The 27,415-nt window shown below is 39.0% G+C and overlaps 1 protein-coding gene across 1 annotated transcript in view; it reads right to left on the bottom strand.

The window, feature by feature from the left end:
* The window catches only part of MACROD2 (mono-ADP ribosylhydrolase 2), a 2,059,152-nt gene that overhangs the window by 1,402,264 nt on the left and 629,473 nt on the right, over positions 1 to 27,415 (bottom strand). The window contains exon 5 of the mRNA XM_032606628.1: positions 8,886 to 9,002. Coding sequence (XP_032462519.1) covers positions 8,886 to 9,002 — 117 coding nt within the window. The remainder of the gene's footprint in view (positions 1 to 8,885; positions 9,003 to 27,415) is intronic.

Genomic DNA, 27,415 nt, shown 5'->3' with positions numbered 1-27,415 from the left:
CAGCAGTGACTTTCCCCCCAGATAGCTACGTGGCTCTCAGCTCGGGCATCACCTCCTCGGGGAGGCCTTCCCTGACCACCATGGAAAAATAGTTCATTCTCTCAGAACTTTTTATTTTTCTCGTAGCCCTTACCATCATCTGAGAGGCTTTGCTTTTACGTGCATGTGTTTATTTTCCGCCTCACTCTGCTGGAACCTAAGATCGAAGAGGACAGGACCTTGGCTATCTTCTTCACTGTAGTTTTCTACACTCTAGAAGAGCACTCAAGCCCAGAGAAAGTGTCAATAAACATAGACTGAATAAGTTAATGAGGTATGGAAAGTATTTCACAAGTAATAATAGAATCTTATAGCTATATGTCTTACACTATTAAAAAGTGGTTCTGTGTCTACTCTTTAACAAACTTGCCTAAGGTAGATATGCCCACCCCCAGCTAATCATGGATGAGGAAACCCAGGCTCAGAGGGCTTGACCCAACAATTAGAATATCCTGGATTCAGGACTTCTCCTCGGACCTTCTACCTTGACAATTAGTGTACTTGACCTAGAATCAATCTTTTATTCCAAAGTGCAGAGCTTGGTCCCATCAATATTTTCAACTGGAAACACCTCTAATCAAGCCATGACGCGGTCTAATATTTAATCTTTGGGATTAGTGATTAATTGCAAGGATAGTTAATAAGTCTACCCACTTTTTATTTGAATCATATATGTTAGCAAGAACTCAAGGAACATTTTAGCACTGGAGGAAAATCTTCATTTAGCTCAGTATCTGCTGCTTATTTCAATAAATGTATTCTGCTGTTCCTGCACATCACCTACCATGGCTCTGAGATTAACCTTTCCTGTTTGCTTGTGCCTGCCCTCAAAGCAACCTAAATTACTCAAAGCAATTCTGATGGCTTTAATTTATGAGAACACCTTCAAATGTTCATCTTTTAAATCCTGCGCGACAGTAGCTCCTTTTTAATCTTAGCTGATAACTCTGATTAGGCACGTCCAGAGGCTGATTACTCCCCCTGCGGTTAATGCCAGTGTCAACGCTAACTACTTATCTCACAGCGGGAATTGCCTTGGAGAGTCCATTTACATTATTTCTCAGAATTGATTTACACTGTTATTTCCTATTGATCACATAGGAAAAAGAAGGTATAGACAGTGTCCTCTGAAGGCCTGCTAAGATGTCAAACAGTGCAAGCCAAGTACATGCATTTATTCTACACTCAGCCAGTAATGCAACAATGTAAATACCTAGTTGCTTCCAAAATGTAGACGTTTTTAAAAGACATTATTTACTATTAGGATTTTTAGTTATTTCATCACAAAGCTACTTGGGGATGGAATCTATGTTACCAAAATGAGTCAAATCAAAATGAAAAAAAATGAAAGAACATAATCTAAGTGTAGGTTATATGTGTACCATGTGGATATATTAAGCCAATTGTGCTCCTGTGCTGTCTTACGGTGCTAGAATCTCTGAGCAAGCAGCGTGCTGGGTGACAGGGTAACAGAGATGCTACCACAAGAGGCAGCAGTCCTAGCTCTGCAGATTTCTGGAATCATGTAGGCTTATCTGGAGTGTTCTCTTGGTTGGTTTCTGGCAGTGCAACTATGACAATGACAAAGACAATCCTTTCATTAATTCCTCTAGTAAATATGTACTGAAAGCCTCCAACTCTGAACTGGGTATTATGTTAGATCCTAAGGATTCTAGGGGTGAATGAGACTGATGTGACTTCTGCTCTCCTTAAACTGTTATCCTGTTTGAGAAGACAGGCCATAAACAAGTAAACAAACAAATATAGATTCCATCACTAAGTGTGTAAATGCCACAAAGGAAAAGAAGAGCCTGTCAGAAGTCTCTTCAAAGAAAGCCCTAACCTGTGACCCAAAAGGATGCCTGTGTTACGCGCTGGGCGAGGAATCAAAAGGCCAGGGTTCTGCCCTGAATTACACCACTGTGCAGGTCATGGTTCTCACACTGAAACATATGAGAGCTTGTCCAACCACAGAGTTTCTGATTCAGTAGGTCTGGGGTGGGGCACCAGAGTCTACATCTCTAACCGGTTCCCAAGAGACGTTGCTGCTGCTTCTCCAGGTAGCCCATTATGAGAACCTTCTGTCCTTCTCACTTTCCACACTCATCATGAGGACCACTAAGGAGATAAACTCTACAAAACCCCTTAATATCAATGAAAGGGGTGGTGACTATAAAGAAATAGATTCAGACAGAAATTAAATTCCTAAAGCACTTAAGGGAAATGAGCCAATCAGAGTTGATTTTACGAGGAAAACTCTCATCTCTCTCTTCAGGAAGGAAGTTGCTTTTATGTTCTTCAAAAGCCATTTTTCTTTTGATGGCATGTAAGTCATTTAATTTTGGAAGGGGCTCATGAGGGCCCTCAGGTTTCCATCAGAGACTGGCAGTCACACTCTTAGCAGCATGCCCTCTCCACTGCCTTCACAATCAGACACCTGCTGGGGGAGCCACGGTGGCTGAAATCAGGTCGTGTTTTGCAGTGTTTTGCAGAGAACTAACTCAAAGCCATCTTATGAGTTACCTACTCTAGAAACTGAATCTCCTTAGGACTACAGGCTCCCTTTCAGTACACTGACTAACACCACTGGAGGAAGCAAGGAATAAAGATGTATCGCCTAATACTCTGGTGGTTTGAATTAACTGTCCCTTCAGGGACTTGACTTATTCATTTTCCAATTCTGACCCTGTTGAGAAAAATGACCATGTTTTTCCCAGGCATTTTTTTCCCCAAGGTGGTCTTATAATTTGAAAGATTTAAAAGGCTTCAGGTCATCCTCCCAAAGTGATGTTCTGTTGAGGCAACAGAAGCAAGGACTGTCCCAAGAAAGAGATGGCAGGTATTTTAATCTCACTTTTGTCAATAGTGATCTGAGTAAGTCATATACATTCATTAAAATTCAATAAATATTTAACCTCTATAAATCTCAGCTTCCTCCTTTATAAAAAGTAAGGATTGTCATAGACCAGTTGTTGGCAAACTTTTTCAGCAAATTTTCATTACTATCTGGCCAACTATCTGTTGGCCAGATAGTAATGTTTCCGGCTTGTGGCCATACAATCCTGGTTGCAACCATTCAATTCTGTCACATCAAAGTAGGCATAGACAATATGTAAACAAATGGGCCCAGCTGCATTCTGATAAATTTTTATTTACAAAAACAGGCAGCAGGCCTGGCCAACACTTGCCATGGACTCTCTCCCTATCTCAGGAAAACTTACTTGGTCACTGCCGTGTCTCTAATACAGACTTAGTTTGCTATTGCGAGCAACAGGTTTAACCTCTCTGTACCTGAATTTCTCTCTGTGTTGGAAGAAAATATTGCCATGTCAGCTCCTCATAGAAATTTCAAAAGGACTAATGAGCTAATGTCTCAAAGTACTACGATTTCTTGATGAAGGGTACAAGAGAAGTACTAATTATTATCAACAGTACCGTTTAAGCTACTATCATCTGATTATTATTGCACCTGCGAATAAAATAAGGATTCTGATTCCCACCACTCTATGATATTCAAACATGTTATGCTACGGTCTCTCACCCTAGAGTTTCCTTTCAAATGATTAATAAAAAACTGTGAGTTGGATGCTAGTATTACCCTTTGATGTCTTACAAAGATTAAATGGAAGAAATAAAAGAAACAGGTTCCACCGTTTTATATACACAAATTTAACATATTTTCCACTTATCTTTGATGATTATTCAGCCCTAAAGCCTAAAAGTGGAGCATTCTCAAGAAGTAGAATAGACATGTGAGCTACGCTGAAAATCATTAAGTAAAGTTGATATGGCTTCTTATTTTTATTTGTTCACTTTTAGGAGAAGGTCCATTAAGAGTAAATTTCTTAAAATGGTACAAATGAACTTATCTGCAAAACAGAAATAGACATAGAAAACAAACTTATGGTTACCAGAGGGGAAAGGGCAGCAGGGTGGGGGGCAGTAATAAACTAGGAGCTTGGGATTAACAGATAAACACTACTGTATATAAAATACACGACAAGGTCCTACCGTATAGCACAGGGAACTATATTCAATATCTTGTAATACCCTATAATGGAAAAGAATCTGAAAAAGAATATATATATATATATATATATATATATATATATATATAACTGAATAACTTTGCTGTACACCTGAAACTAAGGCAACATTGTAAATCAACTATATTTCAATTTGAAAAAAGAGTAAATTTCTTAGACAAGAGACTTTGGAATTAAATGTATGTTAAAATATGATTTAAAAAACACAATGGGGTGTGTGTCCCTGGTGGCTCAGTGGTTAAGAATCCACCTGCCAGTGCAGGGGACAGGGGTTCGGGCCCTGGTTGGGGATGATCCCACATGACGCAGAGCAGCTAAGCCCATGTGCCACAACTACTGAGCCTGTGCGCTAGAGCCCGCGAGCCACAACTACTGAGCCCACATGCTACAACTATTGAAGCCCGCACACCTAGAGCCCATGTTCCGCAACAAGAGAAGCCACCGCAATGAGAAGCCTGTGCACCACAATGAAGAGTAGCCTCCGCTCGCCACAACTAGAGAAAGCCTGTACTCAGCAACGAAGACCCAGTGCAGCCAAAAAATAAAATAAATAAAAATTTAAAAATAAACAAAACCCACAATGGATATCTATCACTGATTTCATAATTTCTTAGAAATATTAATATATGTTTTTTACATCCCCCCCACCAACAATTATAAACCAATCTCCACCTTTAACAACTAATTCATTTGATAGATATTTCTCTAGTATACATTATAAACAAGGGACTTCTAGAAAGGTGGAAAGTTTGCATATAGAACAATAAAATGTAGCAAGTAAAAAGGGCCCTCAGCACGTTAACATGCAGTTTTCTGGATTTTGAGGCAAAAGAAGGCACTTTTAGTTGAGTTGTTTTATGGCAGAAGTGATATCTGAGCTGAGTCTGGAAGACAAGTAGAAAGGAAGAAAGACAGAATTTTCTAGAAAGCCCCCAATACAGAGCCCATGTACAGACATGCCATTCTGAGCAAATTCAGATCATATAAAAGGTAAGTAGCTCAAGACAGAACAGTAAATCATGGAAGGCCGAAGATAATCAGGTTAACAAGTGTGTGTTTGAGGAAAAACCCACTGAAGGATTTGGAGAGGAGTAGAGTTAGAGTTTATTCATTCATTCAACAAATATTTTTTGAACCCCTGTTATGTGTCAAGTATTTTTCTAAGCATTTTTTTAAGTCATACATTTTTCTAAGTAGTTTTTACAACAATAAATGAAGAAGATGCAGAAAAAAAGCTCTGCCCTCATTCTGGTATGGGAGACAGACAATAAACAAAATAAATAAGTAAATGATACTGTGTATTTGAATGTTAAATGCTATAGATAAGCAATTATAAATAAAGCAGAGGAGCAATTAAAAATAGGTTGGTTAGGATGACACCTGAGGGGACACCTGAGCAAGGATCTGAAGTACCGTAGGTGAGGGAGCAAACAACGCAGGTGTCTGGAAGACTAGAATTCCAGGCAGAGGGAACACTAATGCAAAGGCATTAAAGATCCAGCAAAGCAGCCCGTGTGAGTGAGGGAGAGGACAGAAGGAGGTAGAGGGGGTCACACATCTAGAGCCTTGTGGACAATTACAGGGACTCTGGACTTAAGAATATTAATCTACAGGACTGGGCAGAGTGGAGTGAAGGAGGGAAAGAATTAGAAGTGGAAGCAACAGGCAAAAATCTATTTGACAGGTGAAAATGTCTGAAACAATTCATTTGATCACTCATTCATTAATTCAGCACATTTGCTAGATATTGACATTAGGATCATGACTGAGACAGACAAGCCTCACCCACATGAAGCTGACCCTCTGGTAGAATGATGAGAGCATGAATAGAAACATTCAACAGGTTGACAAGCTTCTAAAAATCCATAGAAATCTAAATTTTATTACGAATCCAAAAAAAAATCTAACATTGTAAAAGAGAACATACCAAAAGATCAAATTGTATAAACAGTCCTTAGTCCACTTTCTAAGTCATTTCTTTACCAATAGCCTTCAGTGAAGTATTGGCCAATATTCTTTCCACTCTTAAGATTACTTCTGAAAAGAATGATCGGCTATTCCACATCAAAAGACATCATTCAAAATATCCAAGCAGTGAAGAAACACTAAATCTTTGAGGCTTATCATTCCACTGATCATGATGAATCACAGAATACAGACTCTAAGTATAAGTAATTCAAATACAAGCATTTATGAATAAATTAATTTAGCAAGCATGAAAAAAGCAAAGACCAGTCCAAAATTACCAAGTTTGTCTGTAACCCAGACAACAGCATTTTCCAAACAAATTGCTGATGCGCGAAGATATTATCACTGGTGACTGGATGGCTGGCTTTAGTACCTTAAATGATAAAACCGCTGTCACAGAGGACAAATAGGAACTAGATTCTGCTGTCAAACTGTCATGGAATTATTCAATATGGAGGGGGAAAATGACCCAAACAGTATGTAATGAGCTCCCTTTTCATTCTCTCTCTACAAAAGCACATCTGTGGATTGTTAATGAGTCTGAAATGGATGAACCAAATTGATGAGAAAGAAAAAGATCTCTCAGGGATAGGAAAAGGGAAAAAGAACATACACAGTGTTTATAAAATATAATTTAAAATACAAGGCTTTGTGAAAGTACTGTGACACACTACAAAGTGGTATGCCAAATGTAAGCTATTATTACTCATTCCTTATTGCTTTCATTGCTTTTCTTTATGTTTTTAATATAAATCATTAATCTCATTAAGCATAGAGAAATACCAAGATCTAGTCACAAATACTCCATGTTTGTGACTTTCTTGAGGTGGCACTGTCATTCTAGTCTGGGAATTTCTATCCTGCTGGATGATTTTTTTACTAGACGTGCCCTGTGGGCTGGTGCACAGGGACTTGAATGTGTGTCATCTGATTCAGTATCTCAGCTCACACAGATTCTGTACTGAGTTCTGTGGATTGACTTTCCATGGCTAGAGTCCTTGTCACACAAAGACTCACTTGCCCCAGGCTGCCCAGGAAATCCAATCGTGGAATTTCTCAAGCACAGGTATAGATTGATCTTTGTACCTTAGTGCCTGGTGGTGTACAAGCCTTCAACAGCCCTGAATTGAGCTGAATGACGATCAAAGGAAGCTCATACAAAGGGATGTCAAACAGGGGCAAGCGCATGAAACAAAATCACCGTGGTGTCAATCCATACAGCAAAGCCACCATTTTATTTGGTCATATTTAATGATTCTGAGGTTAGCTGTCTTCAGAAATTTTATTTGGTCATATTTAATGATTCTGAGGTTAGCTGTCTTCAGAAATTTCAGAGTTGAAACATTTTTGATTTGTGCTTTAATTCATAAGAAAGAAAGCAGTGAATCAATAGGAGACTAGGTTTAAGGACAGACACCTTAAATCTGAAAATCATCAATAATCTGCTTGTCCTCAGGGTGGAATCTGTCAACTATTATATATCACAGAGGTAGTATGGTGGTAAGAAGGAAGAATGACCAATCTTGGTAAACATGGAGCCATACAATCCTGGAAAGGGAAACCACCTTTAACACTCAGCGCCTCTGAGTCAGAGGGAGAGGTGCTCTAAACACCACTACACACAAGGGACTTTATTTGACATAAATATATATTTAGTAGGACTGAGGGCCATTTGGCCCATGATTTAACTTTCACACAAGGTAAAAACGCTAACAAGGAAAGAAAAATGAAAAGTCATTAAAGAAAAAAATTAAACAGTATATAGTGGATATACTTTCACTAGCAACACACCGTAAGGTATACAGAATGCAGTATTATAACGTTACAAAGAAAAATACCATTTTAATATATTACTGTTTACTAAAAATCTTCAAATGTAAACATACTTTAAAATAGAACACACTATCTCTCCACTCACACATATCCATGAGAAATTCATTTTTATACAACCTGTCTAAACAGAGCCCAAAGACTGTGTCATAATTTTTAAGTCACATATTCTCCACTACTAAAACAGAAAAAAAAAAAAAATCAGCTTCACTTTTACAAAAAAATGTATTCACAAGGAGGGATCATATAAAGCAGGTGAATGGAATAAACAACTAACTGGTTTCCCAATTTCCAATCAATGCATGACTTAATGGTGCAATGAAACCCTCTACCTCCACCCCCCAACCCCAGAAGATTATGTGATAAAAAAAATCTGTGCCTTTAACCAGCTTCTCTTTCAGTATTTTTACTCCACATCACCCCAACCAGTTGGCTAAACGACTAAGCAACAAGGTCAATCAATGCAATACTTCTCTCCATTCAAATATAATAGAAAAATTGACCATTCCACATTCAAAGAGCAAATACATTCTCACTCTGACAACCACATTCCAATGGCTTTTCCTGAAAGCCAAGTGTGACAGATGCCTCGGCTGTAATTGCCAATCAGCCTTTACATGGCAGCTGAAAACACAATACATCACTTTGATCTCCTTTGCTCTAAACACATCCACAATCAAGAAACCTGAACAAGGAATAAGAAATTGGCATCATTTCTAGAAGCTGTCACTCCATGGCACTTAAATACTGTAAGGTATACTTTGCTCGTATTTTTATTTCTCTGTTTCAGAGACCCTCTGTCACAGATCCGAGCAAAAATCACCTACAATTAAACATTGCACATTTATATACTCGGAGACGTATTTGGAAAACACATTTCATTACCATGTACAAAATCTTAATAAAAGTACATTCAATTAAATACCACTGCTACCACTTCCTCTTCCAGTTACCCACTTGAGGACTAAAACAAGGTAAAGTGTTCAAAAGAGCTGTACTCACATTTTGCAGGCAGGTCATAGCCACACGTGATTTTTGCATGTCCAGTTTCACAGCCGTTCAGGTTACGACATTCAGCGACCAAACAGGGGCCAGCTGCTCTGTGAATACAGCCGTCCACTGGAGGAGAGAGAAGAGAGTTAGCCTATATTTGGCCTTTTGGAAATAAATGCAAAACTTGGGATAGGGAAAGAAAAGGAACTCAAGTTTTTCCTCTTAAAAATCACCGTAGTCCCATGGAAGAAAATCCATGGTATTCAATCCCTTAAACATGGTTTTCTTCTCTCTTTCTCTCTCTCCCTTTGGTTTGTGTGGTGAGCAGAAGCAAAAGGGTTACAGAAACCGTGTGCAGCTATATGTTAAACAACAGGTTCTTTAGAGGTAGGGGAGCCCTGATTTGTAGCCTTTTCCAACTTCAATTGGGTAAATATTTCCACCATGTCCATTTCAAGCTATCAACTCCATGTCACCTAACACAGAATTGGGAAGAAATGCTAACAATTCTATGTCCGAGGTGGTAACTGTTGCCTCTGACACACCACAGGTTATAGAAGAAAGAAACGTCGAGAAGCAAGTGAGAAAGTAGCTCTGGAACATCTGCAGTCACTGCAAAACTGAGAGTGAAGCTGTCAAAGGAAGAACGAGACCTCTAACTTCCTCAGCCCTCAGTGGCATGACACAAATGCAGTAAGTGTCTGCAGGATATCTGACCGGGGGCTAAATGAGGGGTGAGGTTAGCTTAGGTCTTGAAACACCCGGAAGACCACCCTTCACTCACTTGACATGGATGAAAACAGAACCTCCTCTGCTCCTGCTGCAGCTCTGCTAACCGAGCAGGCTCTGCCTCTCCCCAAAACAGGGTCTCATCAGCCCTCTGGCTCGCATCCCTGCCCCTACCTCATGTCTGCCCTTCACAGTGAGAATCACCTTTTGAAAATGCACACCTGATGCCACTGAAAATTAAAACTTTATTTTACTAGATTCGGGGTGAGCACACAGCTAGAGGGCTACAAGACTATATGCACATAATTTAGTAGTTACTGAATGAGCCCTTGGACACAGAAGAAATGCAAGACTCTGAAACAAAGGGTTAGAAGACAGAAAGAGAGAGTAATAGTAATCTGGGCTGTGAAAACAGACCAAGATGGAAGAGAGGGGAAGATGGCGGAAGAGTAAGACGCGGAACTCACCTTCCTCCCCACAGATAACACCAGAAATACATCTACACGAGGAACAACTCCTACAGAACACCTACTGAACACTGGCAGAAGACCTCAGACCTCCCAAAAGGCAAGAAACTCCCCACGTACCTGGGTAGGGCAAAGGAAAAAAGAAAAAACAGAGACAAAGGGATAGGGACGGGACCTGCACCAGTGGGAGGGAGCTGTGAAGGAGGAAAGTCTTCCACACAATAGGAAACCCCTTCGTGGGTGGAGACTGCGGGTGGCGGAGGGGGAAAGCTTCGGAGCTGCGGGGTAGAGCACAGCAACAGGGGTGCGGAAGGCAAAGCGGAGAGATTCCCACACAGAGGATCGGTACCGACCGGCACTCACCAGTCTGAGAGGCTTGTCTGCTCACCCGCCGGGGCAGGCGGGGCTGGGAGCTGAGGCTTGGGTTTCGGTCGGAGCGCCGGGAGAGGACTGGGGTTGGCGGCGTGAACACAGCCTGCAAGGGCTTAGTGCGTCACAGCTAGCCGGGAGGGATTCCGGGGGAAAGTCTGGTCCTGCCGAAGAGGCAAGAGACGTTTTCTTCCCTCTTTGTTTCCTGGTGCGCGAGGAGAGGGGATTAAGAGCGCTGCTTAAAGGAGCTCCAGAGACGGGAGTGAGCCGCGGCTAAAAGCGCGGACCCCAGAGACGGGCATGAGACGCTAAGGCTGCTGCTGCTGCTGCCACCAAGAAGCCTGTGTGCGAGCACAGGTCACTATCCCCACCCCCGTTCCGGGGAGCCTGTGCAGCCGCCACTGCCAGGGTCCCGGGATCCAAGAACCACTTCCCCGGGAGAACACACGGCGCGCCTCAGGCTGGTGCAACGTCACGCAGGCCTCTGCCGCCGCAGGCCCGCCCCGCACTCCGTGCCCCTCCCTCCTCCCCCCCCCCCCCCCACGGCATGAGTGAGCCACACCCCCAAAGCAGCTGCTCCTATAACCCTGACCTGTCTGAGCAAAGAGCAGACGCCCTCCAGCGGCCATGCAGAGGCGGGGCCAAATCCAAAGCTGAGCCCCTGGGAGCTGAGAGAACAAAGAACGGAAAGGGAAATCTCTCGCAGCAGCCTCAGAAGCAGCGGATTAGAGCTACAAAATCAACTTGGTGTACCCTGCATCTGTGGAATACATGAATAGACAACTAATCATCCCAAATTGAGGAGGTGGACTTTGAGAGCAAGATTTATGATTTTTTTCCCCTTTTCCTCTTTTTGTGAGTGTGTATGTGTATGCTTTTGTGTGAGGTTTTGTCTGTATAGCTTTGCTTCCACCATTTGTCCTAGGGTTCTATCCGTCCGTTTTTTTATTTTTGTAAAAATTATTCTTTATTTTAATAACTTTATTACATTTTATCTTACTTTATTTTACTTTATCTTCTTTCTCTCTTTTTTCCTTCCTTCCCTCCTTCCTTCCTTCCTCCCTCTCTCCCTTCTTTCTTTCTTTCTTTCTTTTTTCCTTCCTTCCCTCCTTCCTCCCTCCCTCCCTCCTTTCTTTCTTTCTTTCTTTTTCTTTCTTCCTTTCTTCCTTTCTTCCTTACTTTCCTTCTTTCTTTCTTCTTATACTAATTCTTTCTTTCTACTTTTTCTCCCTTTTATTCTGAGCCATGTGGATGAAAGGCTGTTGGTGCTGCAGCCAGAAGTCAGTGCTGTGCCTCTGAGGTGGAAGAGCCAAATTCAGGACACTGGTCCACAAGAGACCTCCCAGCTCCACATAATATCAAATGGCGAAAATCTCCCAGAGATCTCCATCTCAACACCAGCACCCAGCTTCACTCAACGACCATCAAGCTACAGTGCTGGACAACCTATGCCAAACAACTAGCAAGACAGGAACACAACCCCACCCATTAGCAGAGAGGCTGCCTAAAATCATAAAAAGGTCACAGACACCCCAAAACACACCACCAGACGTGGACCTGCCCACCAGAAAGAAAAGATCCAGCCTCATCCACCAGAACAAAGGCACTAGTCCCCTCCATCAGGAAGCCTACACAAACCACTGAACCAACCTTAGCCACTGGGGACAGACACCAAAAACAACGGGAACTATGAACCGGCAGCCTGCAAAAAGGAGACCCCAAACACAGTAAGATAAGCAAAATGAGAAGACAGAAAAACACACAGCAGATGAAGGAGCAAGATAAAAACCCACCAGACCTAACAAATGAAGAGGAAATATGCAGTCTACCTGAAAAAGAATTCAGAATAATGATAGTAAAGATGATCCAAAATCTTGGAAATAGAGTAGACAAAATGCAAGAAACATTTAACAAGGACCTAGAAGAACTAAAGATGAAACAAACAACAATTAACAACACAATAAATGAAATTAAAAATACTCTAGATGGGAACAATAGCAGAATAACTGAGGCAGAAGAATGGATAAGTGACCTGGAAGATAAAATAGTGGAAATAACTACTGCGGAGCAGAATAAAGAAAAAAGAATGAAAAGAACTGAGTACAGTCTCAGAGACCTCTGAGACAACATTAAACACACCAACATTCGAATTATAGGGGTTCCAGAAGAAGAAGAGAAAAAGAAAGGGACTGAGAAAATATTTGAAGAGATTATAGTTGAAAACTTCCCTAATATGGCAAAGGAAATAGTCAGTCAAGTCCAGGAAGCACACAGAGTCCCATACAGGATAAATCCAAAGAGAAATACGCCAAGACACATATTAATCAAACTGTCAAAAATTAAATACAAAGAAAACATATTAAAAGCAGCAAGGGAAAAACAACAAACAACACACAAGAGAACCCCCATAATGTTAAGAGCTGATCTTTCAGCAGAAACTCTGCAAGCCAGAAGGAACTGGCAGGACATATTTAAAGTGATGAAGGAGAAAAACCTGCAACCAAGATTACTCTACCCAGCAAGGATCTCATTCAGATTTGATGGAGAAATTAAAACCTTTACAGACAAGCAAAAGCTGAGAGAGTTCAGCACCACCAAACCAGCTTTACAACAAATGCTAAAGGAAATTCTCTAGGCAAGAAACACAAGAGAAGGAAAAGACCTACAATAACGAACCCAAAACAATTTAGAAAATGGGAATAGGAACATACATATCGATAATTACCTTAAATGTAAATGGATTAAACGCTCCCACCAAAAGACACAGACTGGCTGAATGGATACAAAAACAAGACCCATATATATGCTGTCTTCAAGAGACCCACTTCAGACCTAGAGACACATACAGACTGAAAGTAAGGGATGGAAAAAGACATTCCATGGAAATGGAAACCAAAAGAAAGCTGAAGTAGCAATTCTCATATCAGACAAAATAGACTTTAAAATAAAGACTATTAGAAGAGATAAAGAAAGACACTACATAATCAAGGGATCGATCCAAGAAGAAGATATAACAATTGTAAATATTTATGCACCCAACATAGGAGCACCTCAATACATAAGGCAAATACTAACAGCCATAAAACGGGAAATCGACAGTAACACATTCATAGTCAGGGACTTTAACACCCCACTTACACCAATGGACAGATCATCCAAAATGAAAATAAATAAGGAAACACAAGTTTTAAATGATACATTAACAAGATGGACTTAATTGATATTTATAGGACATTGCATCCAAAAACAACAGAATACACATTTTTCTCAAGTGCTCATGGAACATTCTCCAGGATAGATCATACCTTGGGTCACAAATCAAGCCTTGGTAAATTTAAGAGAATTGAAATTGTATCAAGTATCTTTTCCGACCACAACACTAAGAGACTAGATTACAATTACAGGAAAAGATCTGTAAAAAATACAAACACATGGAGGCTAAACAATACACTACTCAATAACGAAGTGATCACTGAAGAAATCAAAGAGGAAATCAAAAAATACCTAGAAACAAATGACAATGGAGACACGATGACCCAAAACCTATGGGATGCAGCAAAAGCAGTTCTAAGAGGGAAGTTTATAGCAATACAATCCTACCTTAAGAAACAGGAAACATCTCGAATAAGCAACCTAACCTTGAACCTAAAGCAATTAGAGAAAGAAGAACAAAAAAACCCCAAAGTTAGCAGAAGGAAAGAAATCATAAAAGTCAGATCAGAAATAAATGAAAAAGAAATGAAGGAAACGTAGCAAAGATCAATAAAATAAAATCTGTTTCTTTGAGAAGATAAACAAAATTGATAAACCGTTAGCTGGACTTATCAAGAAAAAAAGGGAGAAGATTCAGATCAACAGAATTAGAAATGAAAAAGGAGAAGTAACAACTGACACTGCAGAAATACAAAAGATCATGAGAGATTACTACAAGCAACTATATGCCAATAAAATGGACAACTTGGAAGAAATGGACAAATCTTAGAAATGCACAACCTGCCAAGACTGAATCAGGAAGAAATAGAAAATATGAACAGACCAATCACAAGAACTGAAATTGAAACTGTGATTAAAAATCTTCCAACAAACAAAAGCCCAGGACCAGATGGCTTCACAGGTGAATTCTATCAAACATTTAGAGAAGAGCTAACACCTATCCTTCTCAAAGTCTTCCAAAATATAGCAGAGGGAGGACCACTCCCAAACTCATTCTACAAGGCCACCATTACCCTGATACCAAAACCAGAGAAGGATGTCACAAAGAAAGAAAACTACAGGCCAATATCACTGATGAACATAGATGCAAAAATCCTCAACAAAATACTAGCAAACAAAATCCAACAGCACATTAAAAGGATCATACACCATTATCAAGTGGGGTTTATTCCAGGAATGCAAGGATTCTTCAGTATATGCAAATCAATCAGTGTGATACACCATATTAACAAATTGAAGGAGAAAAAACATATGATCATCTCAATAGATGCAGAGAAAGCTTTCGACAAAATTCAACACCCATTTATGATAAAAACCCTGCAGAAAGTAGGCATACAGGGAACTTTCCTCAACAAAATAAAGGCCATATATGACAAACCCACAGCCAACATCGTCCTCAATGGTGAAAAACTGACAGCATTTCCACTAAGATCAGGAACAAGACAAGATTGCCCACTCTCATCACTCTTATTCAACATAGTTTTGGAAGTTTTAGCCACAGCAATCAGAGAAGAAAAGGAAATAAAAGGAATCCAAATCGGAAAAGAAGCAGTAACGCTGTCACTGTTTGCAGATGACATGATACTATACATAGCGAATCCTAAATATGCTACCAGAAAACTTATAGAGCTAATCAATGAATTTGGTAAAGTAGCAGGATACAAAATTAATGCACAGAAATCTCTGGCATTCTTATACACTAATGATGAAACATCTGAAAGTGAAATCAAGAAAACACTCCCATTTACCATTGCAACAAAAAGAATAAAATATCTAGGAATAAACCTACCTAAGGAGACAAAAGACCTGTATGCAGAAAATTATAAAACACTGATGAAAGAAATAAAAGATGATACAAGTACATGGAGAGATTTACCATGTTCTTGGATTGGAAGAATCAACATTGTGAAAATGACTCTACTACCCAAAGCAATCTACAGATTCAATGCAATCCCTATCAAACTACCACTGGCATTTTTCACAGAACTAGAACAAAAAATTTCACAATTTGTATGGAAACACAAAGGACCCCGAATAGCCAAAGCAATCTTGAGAACGAAAAACAGCTGGAGGAATCAGGCTCCCTGACTTCAGTCTATACTACAAAGCTACAGTAATCAAGACAGTATGGTACTGGCACAAAAACAGAAAGATAGATCAATGGAACAGGATAGAAAGCCCAGAGATAAACCCACGCTCATATGGTCACCTTATCTTTGATAAAGGAGGCAGGAATGTACAGTGGAGAAAGGACAGCCTCTTCCATAAGTGGTGCTGGGAAAACTGGACAGGTATATGTAAAAGTATGAGATTTGATCACTCCCTAACACCATACACAAAAATAAGCTCAAAATGGATTAAAGACCTAAATGTAAGGCCAGAAACTATTAAACTCTTAGAGGAAAACATAGGCAGAACACTCTATGACATAAATCACAGCAAGATCCTTTTTGACCCTCCTCCTAGAGAAATGGAAATCAAAACAAAAATAAACAAATGGGACCTAATGAAACTTCAAAGCTTTTCCACAGCAAAGGAAACCATAAACAGGACCAAAAAGGAACCCTCAGAATTGGAGAAAATATTTGCAAATGAAGCAACTGACAAAGGATTAATCTCCAAAATTTATAAGCAGCTCATGCAGCTCAAAAACAAAAAAAAAAACAACCCAATCCAAAAATGGGCAGAAGAAATAAATAGACATTTCTCCAAAAAAGATATGCAGACTGCCAACAAACACATGAAAGAATGCTCAACATCATTAATCATTAGAGAAAATCAAATCAAAACTACAATGAGATATCATCTCACACCAGTCAGCATGGCCATCATCAAAAAATCTACAAACAATAAATGCTGGAGAGGGTGTGGACAAAAGGGAACACTCTCGCACTGCTGGTGGGAATGTGAATTGGTACAGCCACTATGGAGAACAGTATGGAGGTTCTTTAAAAAACTACAAATAGAACTACCATATGACCCAGCAATCCCACTACTGGGCATATACCCTGAGAAAACCATAATTCAAAAAGAGTCATGTACCAAAATGTTCATTGAAGCTCTATTTACAATAGCCCGAAGATGGAAACAACCTAAGTGTCCATCGTCGGATGAATGGATAAAGAAGATATGGCACATATATACAATGGAATATTACTCTGCTATAAAAAGAAACGAAATTGAGCTGTTTGTAATGAGGTGGATAGACCTAGAATCTGTCATACAGAGTGAAGTAAGTCAGAAAGAGAAACACTAATACCATATGCTAACACATATATATGGAATTTAAGAAAAAAAAAAGTCATGAAGAACCTAGGTGTAAGACAGGAATAAAAACACAGACCTACTAGAGCATGGACTTGAGGATATGGGGAATGGGAAGGGGAAGCTGTGACAAAGCAAGAGAGAGGCATGGACATATATACACTACCAAACGTAAAATAGATAGCTAGTGGGAAGCAGCAGCATAGCACAGGGAGATCAGCTCGGTGCTTTGTGACCGCCTGGAGGGGTGGGATAGGGAGGGTGGGAGGGAGGGAGACGCAAGAGGGAAGAGATATGGGAACATATGTATATGTATAACTGATTCACTTTGTTATAAAGCAGAAACTAGCACACCATTGTAAAGCAATTATACGCCAATAAAGATGTAAAAAAAAAAAAAAAGAAAAGAAAACAGACTAAGATATATTAGCGGTCTGAAGACCCCCCCCCCCCACAGTCCACAACACCATGTAATTGATCACTGGTTTATTATTATTATTAATAATTTTGTGAGAAAGCTGGATAATGAGCGGGAAGTTGTCACTGAGGGACATGTAACCTGTGTAATGGCCTCTGCTACCACCAACTGGCGTGGAAACATCACTTTTGGCTGAACAAGTTTCCTAGGGAAACAAGCTCATCTGGGCTTTACTACGTCACCATTTGCATACCTGTAAAGTTTGAGAATAAACCTGGGCCTCAAAGACCCTCACAACAAAATGAATTCATTCCAGACTACTCTAGACTATAGTATTTCCGAAAACCTAAGTTGAAATCCAGACTCTACCTTTACCAGCCATACGCTGCTCAAGACCCAGTTTCCTTAGAAATTATTGTCAATAATGGCTGTACTAACAGGGTTATGCATGGAATCTGAATAGTATAATGCCTGAGAAGCACCAGCAAAGTGTTTAATACAATGGTATGTGCCCCACTGGTGGTAGTTATTATCTTAAACTCCTTAGATGAGAGTTTTGTGTAAATTTTAACGTAACTATTTTTCTTATATAAAAATGAAAAATATAGAGAAGCAGGAAGAATATGAAAACTAACATTTGCCCTCCCACCTAGAGAATTCTTCAAGATTCTGATGTTCACTCTTTTACTGGTTATACACATACACACTGACACATATAATTTTTCTCTTACAAAAATGATTGATAAATTTTGTTCACTCTTTCACATAGCAATTTTACTTTGTGAACTATTACATAGTTGTTAAAAAGAACAGGGCAATTTTATACGTAAATAGAGTCAGTACTAAATATGAGAAGATTTCTAAGTGAAATGCCAGGTTTAAAATATATATATAATATATATGTATATATATTATATATTTTTTTTATGTAGAGTCACAATTTTGTTTACAGTTATATACATACACACTTACACACATATACATGTATGTGTACTGGAAAGATAGGCACCAAAACGTAAAAAGTGATTATAGGATGGGAAACAGAAGGTGAAACTGTTAAGAAAAAAAATTAGGTCCTAATTTCTCTATGTTTAAATTTTTTTACAAGAGCATCAAGAAGAGTATTTTAAAGTGAATATTTTTTTCTTGACAAAGAGATCATTAGTTTGAAATGGATAACTAAAATAGGATTTGATAGCATACTTAATCATATGCTGTTAAATATTGTCTGAATTATTTAGATTGCAGCCTAATGCAGTTTGTAAATATCTGATTTTCAAAATCTTCATGGTTATACCAGCATTCACGACTGCATTAGGGCAATGAAAGTCTAGCTGAAGTTATTTAATAATAATGACTACAGCTTAAATGTACTGAGTGCATCCATGTGCCAGGCACTATACTGAGGACGACCGTATAAGGTACACACTAATTTTATAATCTCCATTTTATAGGAGTTTAGAAGAGGTTAGTAACTTGCCTACATTCACAAAATATTGGCAATGTGATTTCAAAACCCCAGGCCTGTCTAATGGAGCATCCACACTCTTAACTGCTATAGCTCACTGCCTTTGGGACTTGAATCCAGGCAGCCTCACCTCAATTCTTGCATGTGGCATGTTGAACCACTATATTACATTACTTTTTAATTCCCATCAATTCTGTCTATGAGTTATAATGTACATGCAATCAATCAAATGCACAGATTTTAAGTGCAGTTTTGATGAGTTTTAACAAATGTATATACTCATGTAGCAATGATGCCAATAAAGATACAGTGTCTCCATCAACCCAAAAAGTTCTTCTGTACCCTTTCCATCCAATTTCCCCTCGCACCACCCAGAGGGAGCCCATGTTCCGAGTTCAGACACCTTAGCTAAGTTTTGCCTATTATATAATCTCAAACTTCATATAAGAGATGGAGGATGGGGCTAGCTTCTTTTGCTCAGCATATTTTTTGAGATTCACCTGTTGTTGCCTGTATTAATATGGTACTTCATTCCTTTTCATTCCTGGGTAATATTCCATTATTGACTATACCATAATTTTTTTATCCATTCATCTGTGAATGGATATTGGAGTATTTATATTGTCAGCTATTATGAATAAATCTTCACATTTATACAAATCCTTTTGTGGCCATATGTTTTCATTTCCATCGGACAAACACCTATGAGTAAAATTGCTGGGTTGGTATATGTTTTCCTTTTTAAAGAACTAACATACAGTTTTCCCAAGTGATTATACCAATTTACATATACCCCCAGCAACGTATGAGGGTTCAAATTTTAGCAGTCCTTTGGTGTTGTCAGCCTATTTAATTTTAGCAATCCTAATAGACATAAAGAGGTATCTCGTGATTTCAATTTGCATTTCCCTGGTGATTAACGGTGTTAAGTATCTTGCCAAGTGATTATTGGCCATTTATGTACATTCTTTTTGGAAGTGTCTTTCCATGTCTTTTGCTAATTTTTATTGTCTTTTTTATTACTGAGTTATGTTAAATGTACTATTAGTTCCATAGGATTTTTTAAAATTTCAGATATTTTATTTTTTCAGTTCTTGTGATTTTCATTTGGTTCTTCTTCTTACAGTTTTCATATCACTCCTGAAATTTCCCATCTCTTAACCCATTATCTCCATCTTTTCATGTAAACGCATTAACAGATTTCACATAGTAATTTTAAAGTCCCCCATCTGCTAATTTCAATATTTAGGTTAGCTATGAATCTGTTTATATTGATTGATTTTCATATGACTCTGGGTCACATTTTCTCGTTTCTTTGCATGTCTAATAATTGCTGATGGCATATAAACATTGTGAATATGTTGGGGAGGCTTTAGATTTGATTTTCTTTCTCCAAATGGTATTGAAATTTATCCCAGCAGGTAGTTAAATGACTGCCAGGTAATAAGGAGGCTTAGTTTTAGGCTTTGTTAAGGCTGGTCTATTTCAGTTTTTCCCTTAGTCCTTGGATGTGGTCTTTACTCCTAAAGCATGGACCTTTGGGGGTTTCAGTGGAAATCCCAAGTGGTTTGGCAACTCCCTCTAATCTGCGGGAGTAAAATTCTAAACTCTATATCCCTACAGTGAAAAGATGATGAATGCTCTGTGCAGTGCATTCAGCCTTCCAGCTTTTGTTTTCTTCCTCGTCTCCGTGGAGTATTTCCCTGCACAAGCACAGCTCAAGGCTTAGCCAAGGATTAAAGAGGTATTTATTTATAGATTTGGGGGTTCCCCCTCTGTGACTGTCCCTGTTCTGGAGTCCTTATCTCAATTTCTAGTCATTCTGACAAATCTGATTCAGTTCTATGATTCCTAGAGCCAATAAACCTGTTGCTTTTGGTTTGAGCTCCATCAGCCACGTGCCAGGTAGGGTAGAAGGAGCCCTCCGGGTCAAAGCTATTTAAATGTAGATTTCACCCAGTATGGTTTCCTTCTTTCAGAGGATTGCCTGCTTTTAGTTGCTCTCTAGTGCCAGTAAATACTTTTTGTTATTGCTTTTGTATTTTGCCAAGAATCCGTATATACTGTTGGTGGGATGGCTAGTCTGATACAAGCTGTCATTATCAGAAGCTGGAAGTGTACACATTTTTGATTGGTTAAAACATGATCTCATATGATTTCACAGCTATATTTGTGGCCCTTTGGAAAAAAATGTATGAGAGAAAACGTCAGTGGTAATATCAATTGTATCAATTCTGTGCTTAAAAGTATTGTTATGTCTTTGAAAGACAGAAAAAAAGACTATATATGCACAAACTCAATATGAGAGTTTAAAATTCTGTAATCTATTATCAATTATTTTGCTAGACTTATTTTCCTAAAATGAAAATCTGATTTTATTACTTCCCTACTAAAGTAATATTTGCCATTCCCCATATTCACATTACAAAACCCTTAATTCCAAATTATGGTCTTTTAGGCCCTTCACAAATGTGGTTCCAATTTGCCCTCCCCACCTCATATCACTCCATTCTTTCTCCTCACACATCTGATCTGGCCACATCTAAATACTCACGATCCCCTAAACACACCATGATTTCTTTGCAAAGTACTCTCTACCAAGGATATCTAGCTACGCCTCCCCTTTCCTTTTCTGCCGAGCAAGGTCCTTCTCATTTTTCAAGTTCTAGTTCAAATGTTTTCTCCTCTAAAAAACTATTCACAACCTTTGTAGGACACAGTAGTGTCTCTTTATGTTCCCACAATATTCTGGTTTATACACTAATTCCATACTTATAAATTGTTTTATAGCTATTACATAAATAGCAGAATGTGTGTCTCCTCGCTGCGTCTATCAGCTCCTTGAGGGCACAGGAGGTAGCTTATTCTCTTGTAGATCCCCAGCTATCTCAGTAACTGACATTTTGTATGTGTTTAATACAATTGAATTAAATGCAGTTAAATCTGAGAGGAAAAGCAGTCTAGCTTTTTTAAAAAATAATACTCAAGAAGTGGTTAGGCTACTTTAAAAAAAGAATCAGAAGTTAAAAAGTAATTACACAGCCACAGGTTATAGTCACAACTCTAATGATGAGCTTCTATGTTAGACGTGTTAACAATTCACAGAATCTGAAAATTCATCCACTTCTCGCAGGTCTGGTGCAGCCTGCTGGAAAAAGTGCTCCTTTAGTTTCACTTAGGGTCAGGCTGAAAAGGTAGCAAGCTCAATAGTGGCCGATGCGAGATTCAACACAGTAGCACTTTTTCCATCTCCCCCACCCCAGGGTGAGAGGAGATGGAGGACCAACAGTCAACATTCATGCTGACACACAATGTATTCGCTCCAACCCAAAATGTCTAAACCTAATTACAATTAAAAAAAAAAAAAGTCCAAGATCAAAAGTCTGAAAGTTGAACACAATTTTCCAGAGAGATAAGACTATCTTTGCCTCTTGGCCTACCAAATATATATCCTACAGGCAAAAAGAAAACTACAGTCCTTAAATACATGGGTCACCAAAGCCCATTTATTATTTTTTTTCCTGGGCATATAGCTAGACAGCACTTTCTAGCCTCCCTTCTAGTTATGTTTTGCCATGAGATTGTGTTCTGTTTAAAGGAGTAAAGTGATGTAACTACTTCTATTCCAATCCCTAAAATCCCTGCACACACCCTCCGCCTGGTCTGCCTGTTGTCTGCAGGCTGGATGCGGAGGCTCCAGGGCAAGACTCCAATGCCGCAGGAGACGGTACAGCAATCACATGGCAAGTGCTTGAATCCCTAAATGATTCTGTGGAGCAGAGTTCCACCCCATCCCCACTTCCCATACTGGATGGTGAATCAGTATTAGATAAACTTTTATTATGCAAAGCCACTCAGATTTTGGAATGTTTGTGACAGCAGTTTGCCTTGACTAATACATTTACATCTGTTTTAAATACTACAATGGTAATTTTCATTCCGGCTGATTATTATTTTTTTAAACTTTTATGCAAAATATTCAGATTTTAGTACTAGAACGAACATGTTATCTGGGCCATGTTCATTTCCTTCTGTATGCCCATTATCATGCTGGACTCTCAGGTCTCAGTGAACCAGAGCCAGCCTGTCCCATTAACTCAAATAGTTGTTCCTCCTACTTTGTGATCAAAACCAGACTAGTAGAAGATAAAGGCTGAGGACTGCCTCAAAACTGCCCGTGGTATGGTCAGCTAGGAGTGGAGTGAACACTGAGGTCACCCACAGGGCTGCTCTTCATCAGGACTCCAAGGGGTCTGGCTGCAGCTTCTTCCAAAGACCAGGCTTTCTGCTGTACTGACACACCTGTCACTTACTATCCTGACAGCCAGGCCAGAATGCTTGCAGGCAGATGGTTAACTATGGCAAGGGCCTTTAATTCCTAGCATACTTCCTCCAGTAACCTAACAAAGGCTAAATTCAGAAGACCTAAGCCTATTAATTAGGCCATCTTAGCTAAGTTTTCTTACACTATAGCCTAGAGAATTAGACCATCTGAGGGTGGGGTAGAAAGATGGATTTCAGCTGTGCTTGGGGGAAATTATTTTTCACTTTTGTCAATTTTACCTTGTTGTTTAGACTTTGGGAATGTTTTGTAGGATAGTCTTATCCCTCCATTTAAATAGCTAAAATAAAGTCAAAAGAGATGGGACATGAAACTACATCAATTTTTCTGACCTAGGATTTATTTTACCCATGGATTCCAAGCCACCTCTCTGGCATTCCTCAGGTAAAGCTCCCCATTTTACACACAAATGAACAAACTGAGGCTGACAATAGGGGAGGAAAAAGAAAGCCATAAAGCACTGAATAGGAATCCATCAGATACGGTGGACTAGTGAATGTAACAGCTAGCAAAAAAAAAGAACCAGGAAAGAGTTCTAAATACATGTTTTAAAAAATACTAAAAGCACAATTTAGTGAAATCCAGTTATTTTAGAAATTGGCCCTATGAGGTCTCTCCCCTGTCTTACAAAGACAATTTTCTAAACAGTGTTTAGCAAGGGGGATTCTGAAGTTCTTAGATCTGCACATATTCATTTAATCTTCTTCTGTAAATAAAAGACAGTAACTTAATCTAAAAGCTGCCACACAAATCATATTAGCCTGAAAATAAGAGGCTCTCTCATTGAATATATCCCTTAGAAGCTCAAGAGGATACAACAGAGTTCTTTCTAAATCAAATCAACATAAATTTATTAAACTACCTTGTACACAGCATTCTTCAAGAAGCTGTGAGGGGAATCCAATAATGATAATAATACGTCACATCTTTCGAGGATTTACCAAGTGCCTTCCAGGGTGCAAAGTGACTTACAAGCTTTCACCTTATGAGAGGTGGTATTGCAAAGTGGAAAGAAGATGATTCTGGAGGCAGAGGTTTGAGTCCTAGTGCCGCCATTCTAGCTCCCTATGTTCTGATTTTCTCATCTGTAAATTGGAGACCCTCATTCAAAATCACAGGGGTTTCGTCAGGAAATTAGTTATTACATGATAGGTACTTTGAATAAGGCCTGACACATACATAGGAAGTAGACAATAAATGTTGGTTATGCTATTACATTTAATCAACATAAAAATTTGTACACGTAGGATCTACTAGAATGATTAACAAAGAAGCAGAAGTTAAAGAATTAGTGCAAGATTATGTCGTAGCTGAGGTTGGAGCCCATGTTTGCCTAAATTTAAAAGTCTGAGTTCTTAATCCTTACTCTCTCCTACTGCCATTCATGCAAAGAAGTATAAACCATAGTCCCTTCCCTTGGGAACCAAGTGACTAGAAAAGAAAGGCTCAGAGCTAGGTTTTCACCAACCAAAATAAAATGTAGTTGACAATATGTAGAGTATTTTAGTACGGAGAATACATCTTTTAATAGATCAGCAAAACTTTGGGGTATATCTCACATGTTAATGTGTTACATTTTTAAAGATCTTTGACAAAACCACCACAAATTTAATTATTAAAACAATTTTGCAAGGTGGGCTGGGACTTTTTTACTTTTCCAATTTTATAGCTGAAATAATTCAATAAGTACAAAAATAGGCACCCAGAATCATCTCCCTGTGGCAGATATGAATTCAAGTTTTATGGCTCTCAAAGTGTGGTCAGTATCACCTGGGGAGTCTGAGAAAAATACAGATTCCTAGACCCAACCCCAAATCCATGGAATCAGTCTCTCTAGCAGTGAGACCTAGAATCTCCATTTAATACTTTCCACAGGTAATATAGACGCACACAGCCATCTGAGAACTTTGAGAATCATTCCTCCATACTATCTTGCTTTCTTAACAGAGCTCCCGAGAGTGGTGAGTAGTTTGGTCTATGGTGAGTAATCTGAGTGTTCACTGCATAACAGTTTGCACTTAGAGCCAACAATATTAACAGGAACTAGAACTGAAATCCAGTACCAAGTAGGATTTTGATTAAACACCGCTTCACTCAAAGATAGATATGATGATCATGAAATGCCTTGGGCATAAAGAGGTCCTAGCTGCATGGCCTCCGAAGTAAGGTCACAAGATGTCCATACAGGGAATGGAAGAATATATTCAAACATTTATTGATAGTCATAAATTTTATCTAAACAGATAAGAATGGAGTTCAAATTTACTAATTTTTAACATATAGGTGGACAATAGTATTTGTATATAATTTATAAGTAAACACACATATACATATAGGTGCACACTCAGTAAATTTGTATTGAAAGAGGTGGACAACTTAAAAAACTTGGAGTCAACAGAGGTGGGAATTAAGAGTGCTCTGGAACCAAACTGCCAGTTGCTATCACTTAGATGTTCCTGCATCTAGATAATGGGTATAATATTAGCACCTACCTTGTAGGGGTCTTATGAGAATTCAATGAGGTGACATTTGTATAGTGCTTAGCTTAGCCTGCATAAGTGCTTAAGGAATCTTAGTGTGGTAGATCTTTCTACCACAGCAATTGATGCACAGAGAATCAGAGCAACTAGTCCCATCTTTGTATTCATGCCCTTGGCAGTGTGACTCTACAGCTTCTCCCATCATGAGATGAAATCTAGGTTGACCTTGAATCTAAGTTGACCTTATATCTTGCTTTGGCCAGTAGAATAAGATTGAAGTGAATCTGTGCCAGTTCTAGTCCTAAGTCTCAAGAAGCCTTTCACGCTTCTGCTCACTTGGAACCCTGCTCAGCTCCCGGGCCAGCCTGGTGAAAAATAAGAAACAAACTGAGGCCACCCTAGATTAGCCAACACTAACTTTCCTGGCAACCGACTACAAACCCATGAGTGAGCCCTGCTAAGATGAGAAGAACTGCCCAGCTTACGGTGAACCCAATAGAATTATGAGTTATATGAATAGTTGTTGTTTTAAGCCACTAAACTTTGGGGGTGGTTTATTACACAGAACGAGCTAACTGGTATACTTAGCCATCATCAACAGGAAAAATACAAAACAACAATCTACTCTCAAGGGAAGACCCAAAGGAATAAGGTTAAATAGCTGCCCTAAACTCTTGGGAAAGAAAGACAATATAGTTGAAGTAATCAGGTGAAAAGCTGATTCCATTAGAGGTTACCTGTAGCCTGCATGAAAGATTTATGTGTCAGGTACTGAATAACATCAGTGTTCCCTTTAGGGAAGAGAAGAAATATCTGTGAGTAAATACAATGCAACAACAAGAAGATCCACATCTTGAAGCTTCACAGATACGAGGAATTCAGTGATTTGAAACAGCCTTGAGCTGACTTAAAAATTAACTTCTATTATGAACCTCCTGACCTTTCCAGTCAATTTGACGATGAGACTTGGACTGTGATCCCAGGAGAAAATGGGAAATGTAATAGAATAAACATTTACACATTTCTCAGCCCAGGAACCTGGAGCAATTTTTACCTATGGGTCACACACCTAACTGTCTTCATCTCTAATCCAAAAGTTTAGTGACTGATCTTTAAAAATCAGGAGACACTTCTAATCTCCTAGAATCTAAGACCTAGCTAATTGTGCAGATACCCAAGAAACAGTGATTTTTGTTTCTCCTGTAGAACCTGAATTCCCAAGTGAGGACAAGAGACTATTTCTCAGAAATAGTTACAATAGACCTCCCATTTTTTTTCTTTTTGGAAAAAATATGAATTAATGAGCTCTGTGTCATCATCATTAGTTTTGAGAGTAAAAAAGTCCAGTTGATTAAAATCTTACTCAGATTATGATAAAGATATGTTTAGTTGATGCTAATTTCATGGTAAAGAAATTATTTTACGACCTAACTCAGTATTCCTTCCACGTATCCATGCTATCTCTTAAAAAAAATTCTTGATCAAGAGAATGTCATTTTGACGTGGATTACTGGTTGCCTACACACGATCAGTTTTCATTTTCCCTACTAACAGAATCCCTCTGTTGACTGGGGTGGCTATATGACCAACTAAAATCTGTAATTTGCCATCAGCTCTTTCAAAGATGAAAAAGATAGGTGTAACCAATTTAGGTGGAAGGAGAAGCCATTGTGTGGGCTTCTAGGAAAGCTCATTACAGACGGCTTACTCTCATAGATCTTTTTATACTATTATCACGATGATGGTGATGATGATGATGGTGATTATCTGGCTCTCCCACTCGTCCACC

This window comes from Phocoena sinus, chromosome 15 (assembly GCF_008692025.1).
Source record: "Phocoena sinus isolate mPhoSin1 chromosome 15, mPhoSin1.pri, whole genome shotgun sequence".
Taxonomy (NCBI): Eukaryota; Metazoa; Chordata; class Mammalia; order Artiodactyla; family Phocoenidae; genus Phocoena; species Phocoena sinus.
The sequence above is the reverse complement of the archived record's forward strand: the minus strand, read 5'-3'. Positions and strand labels throughout refer to the sequence as shown.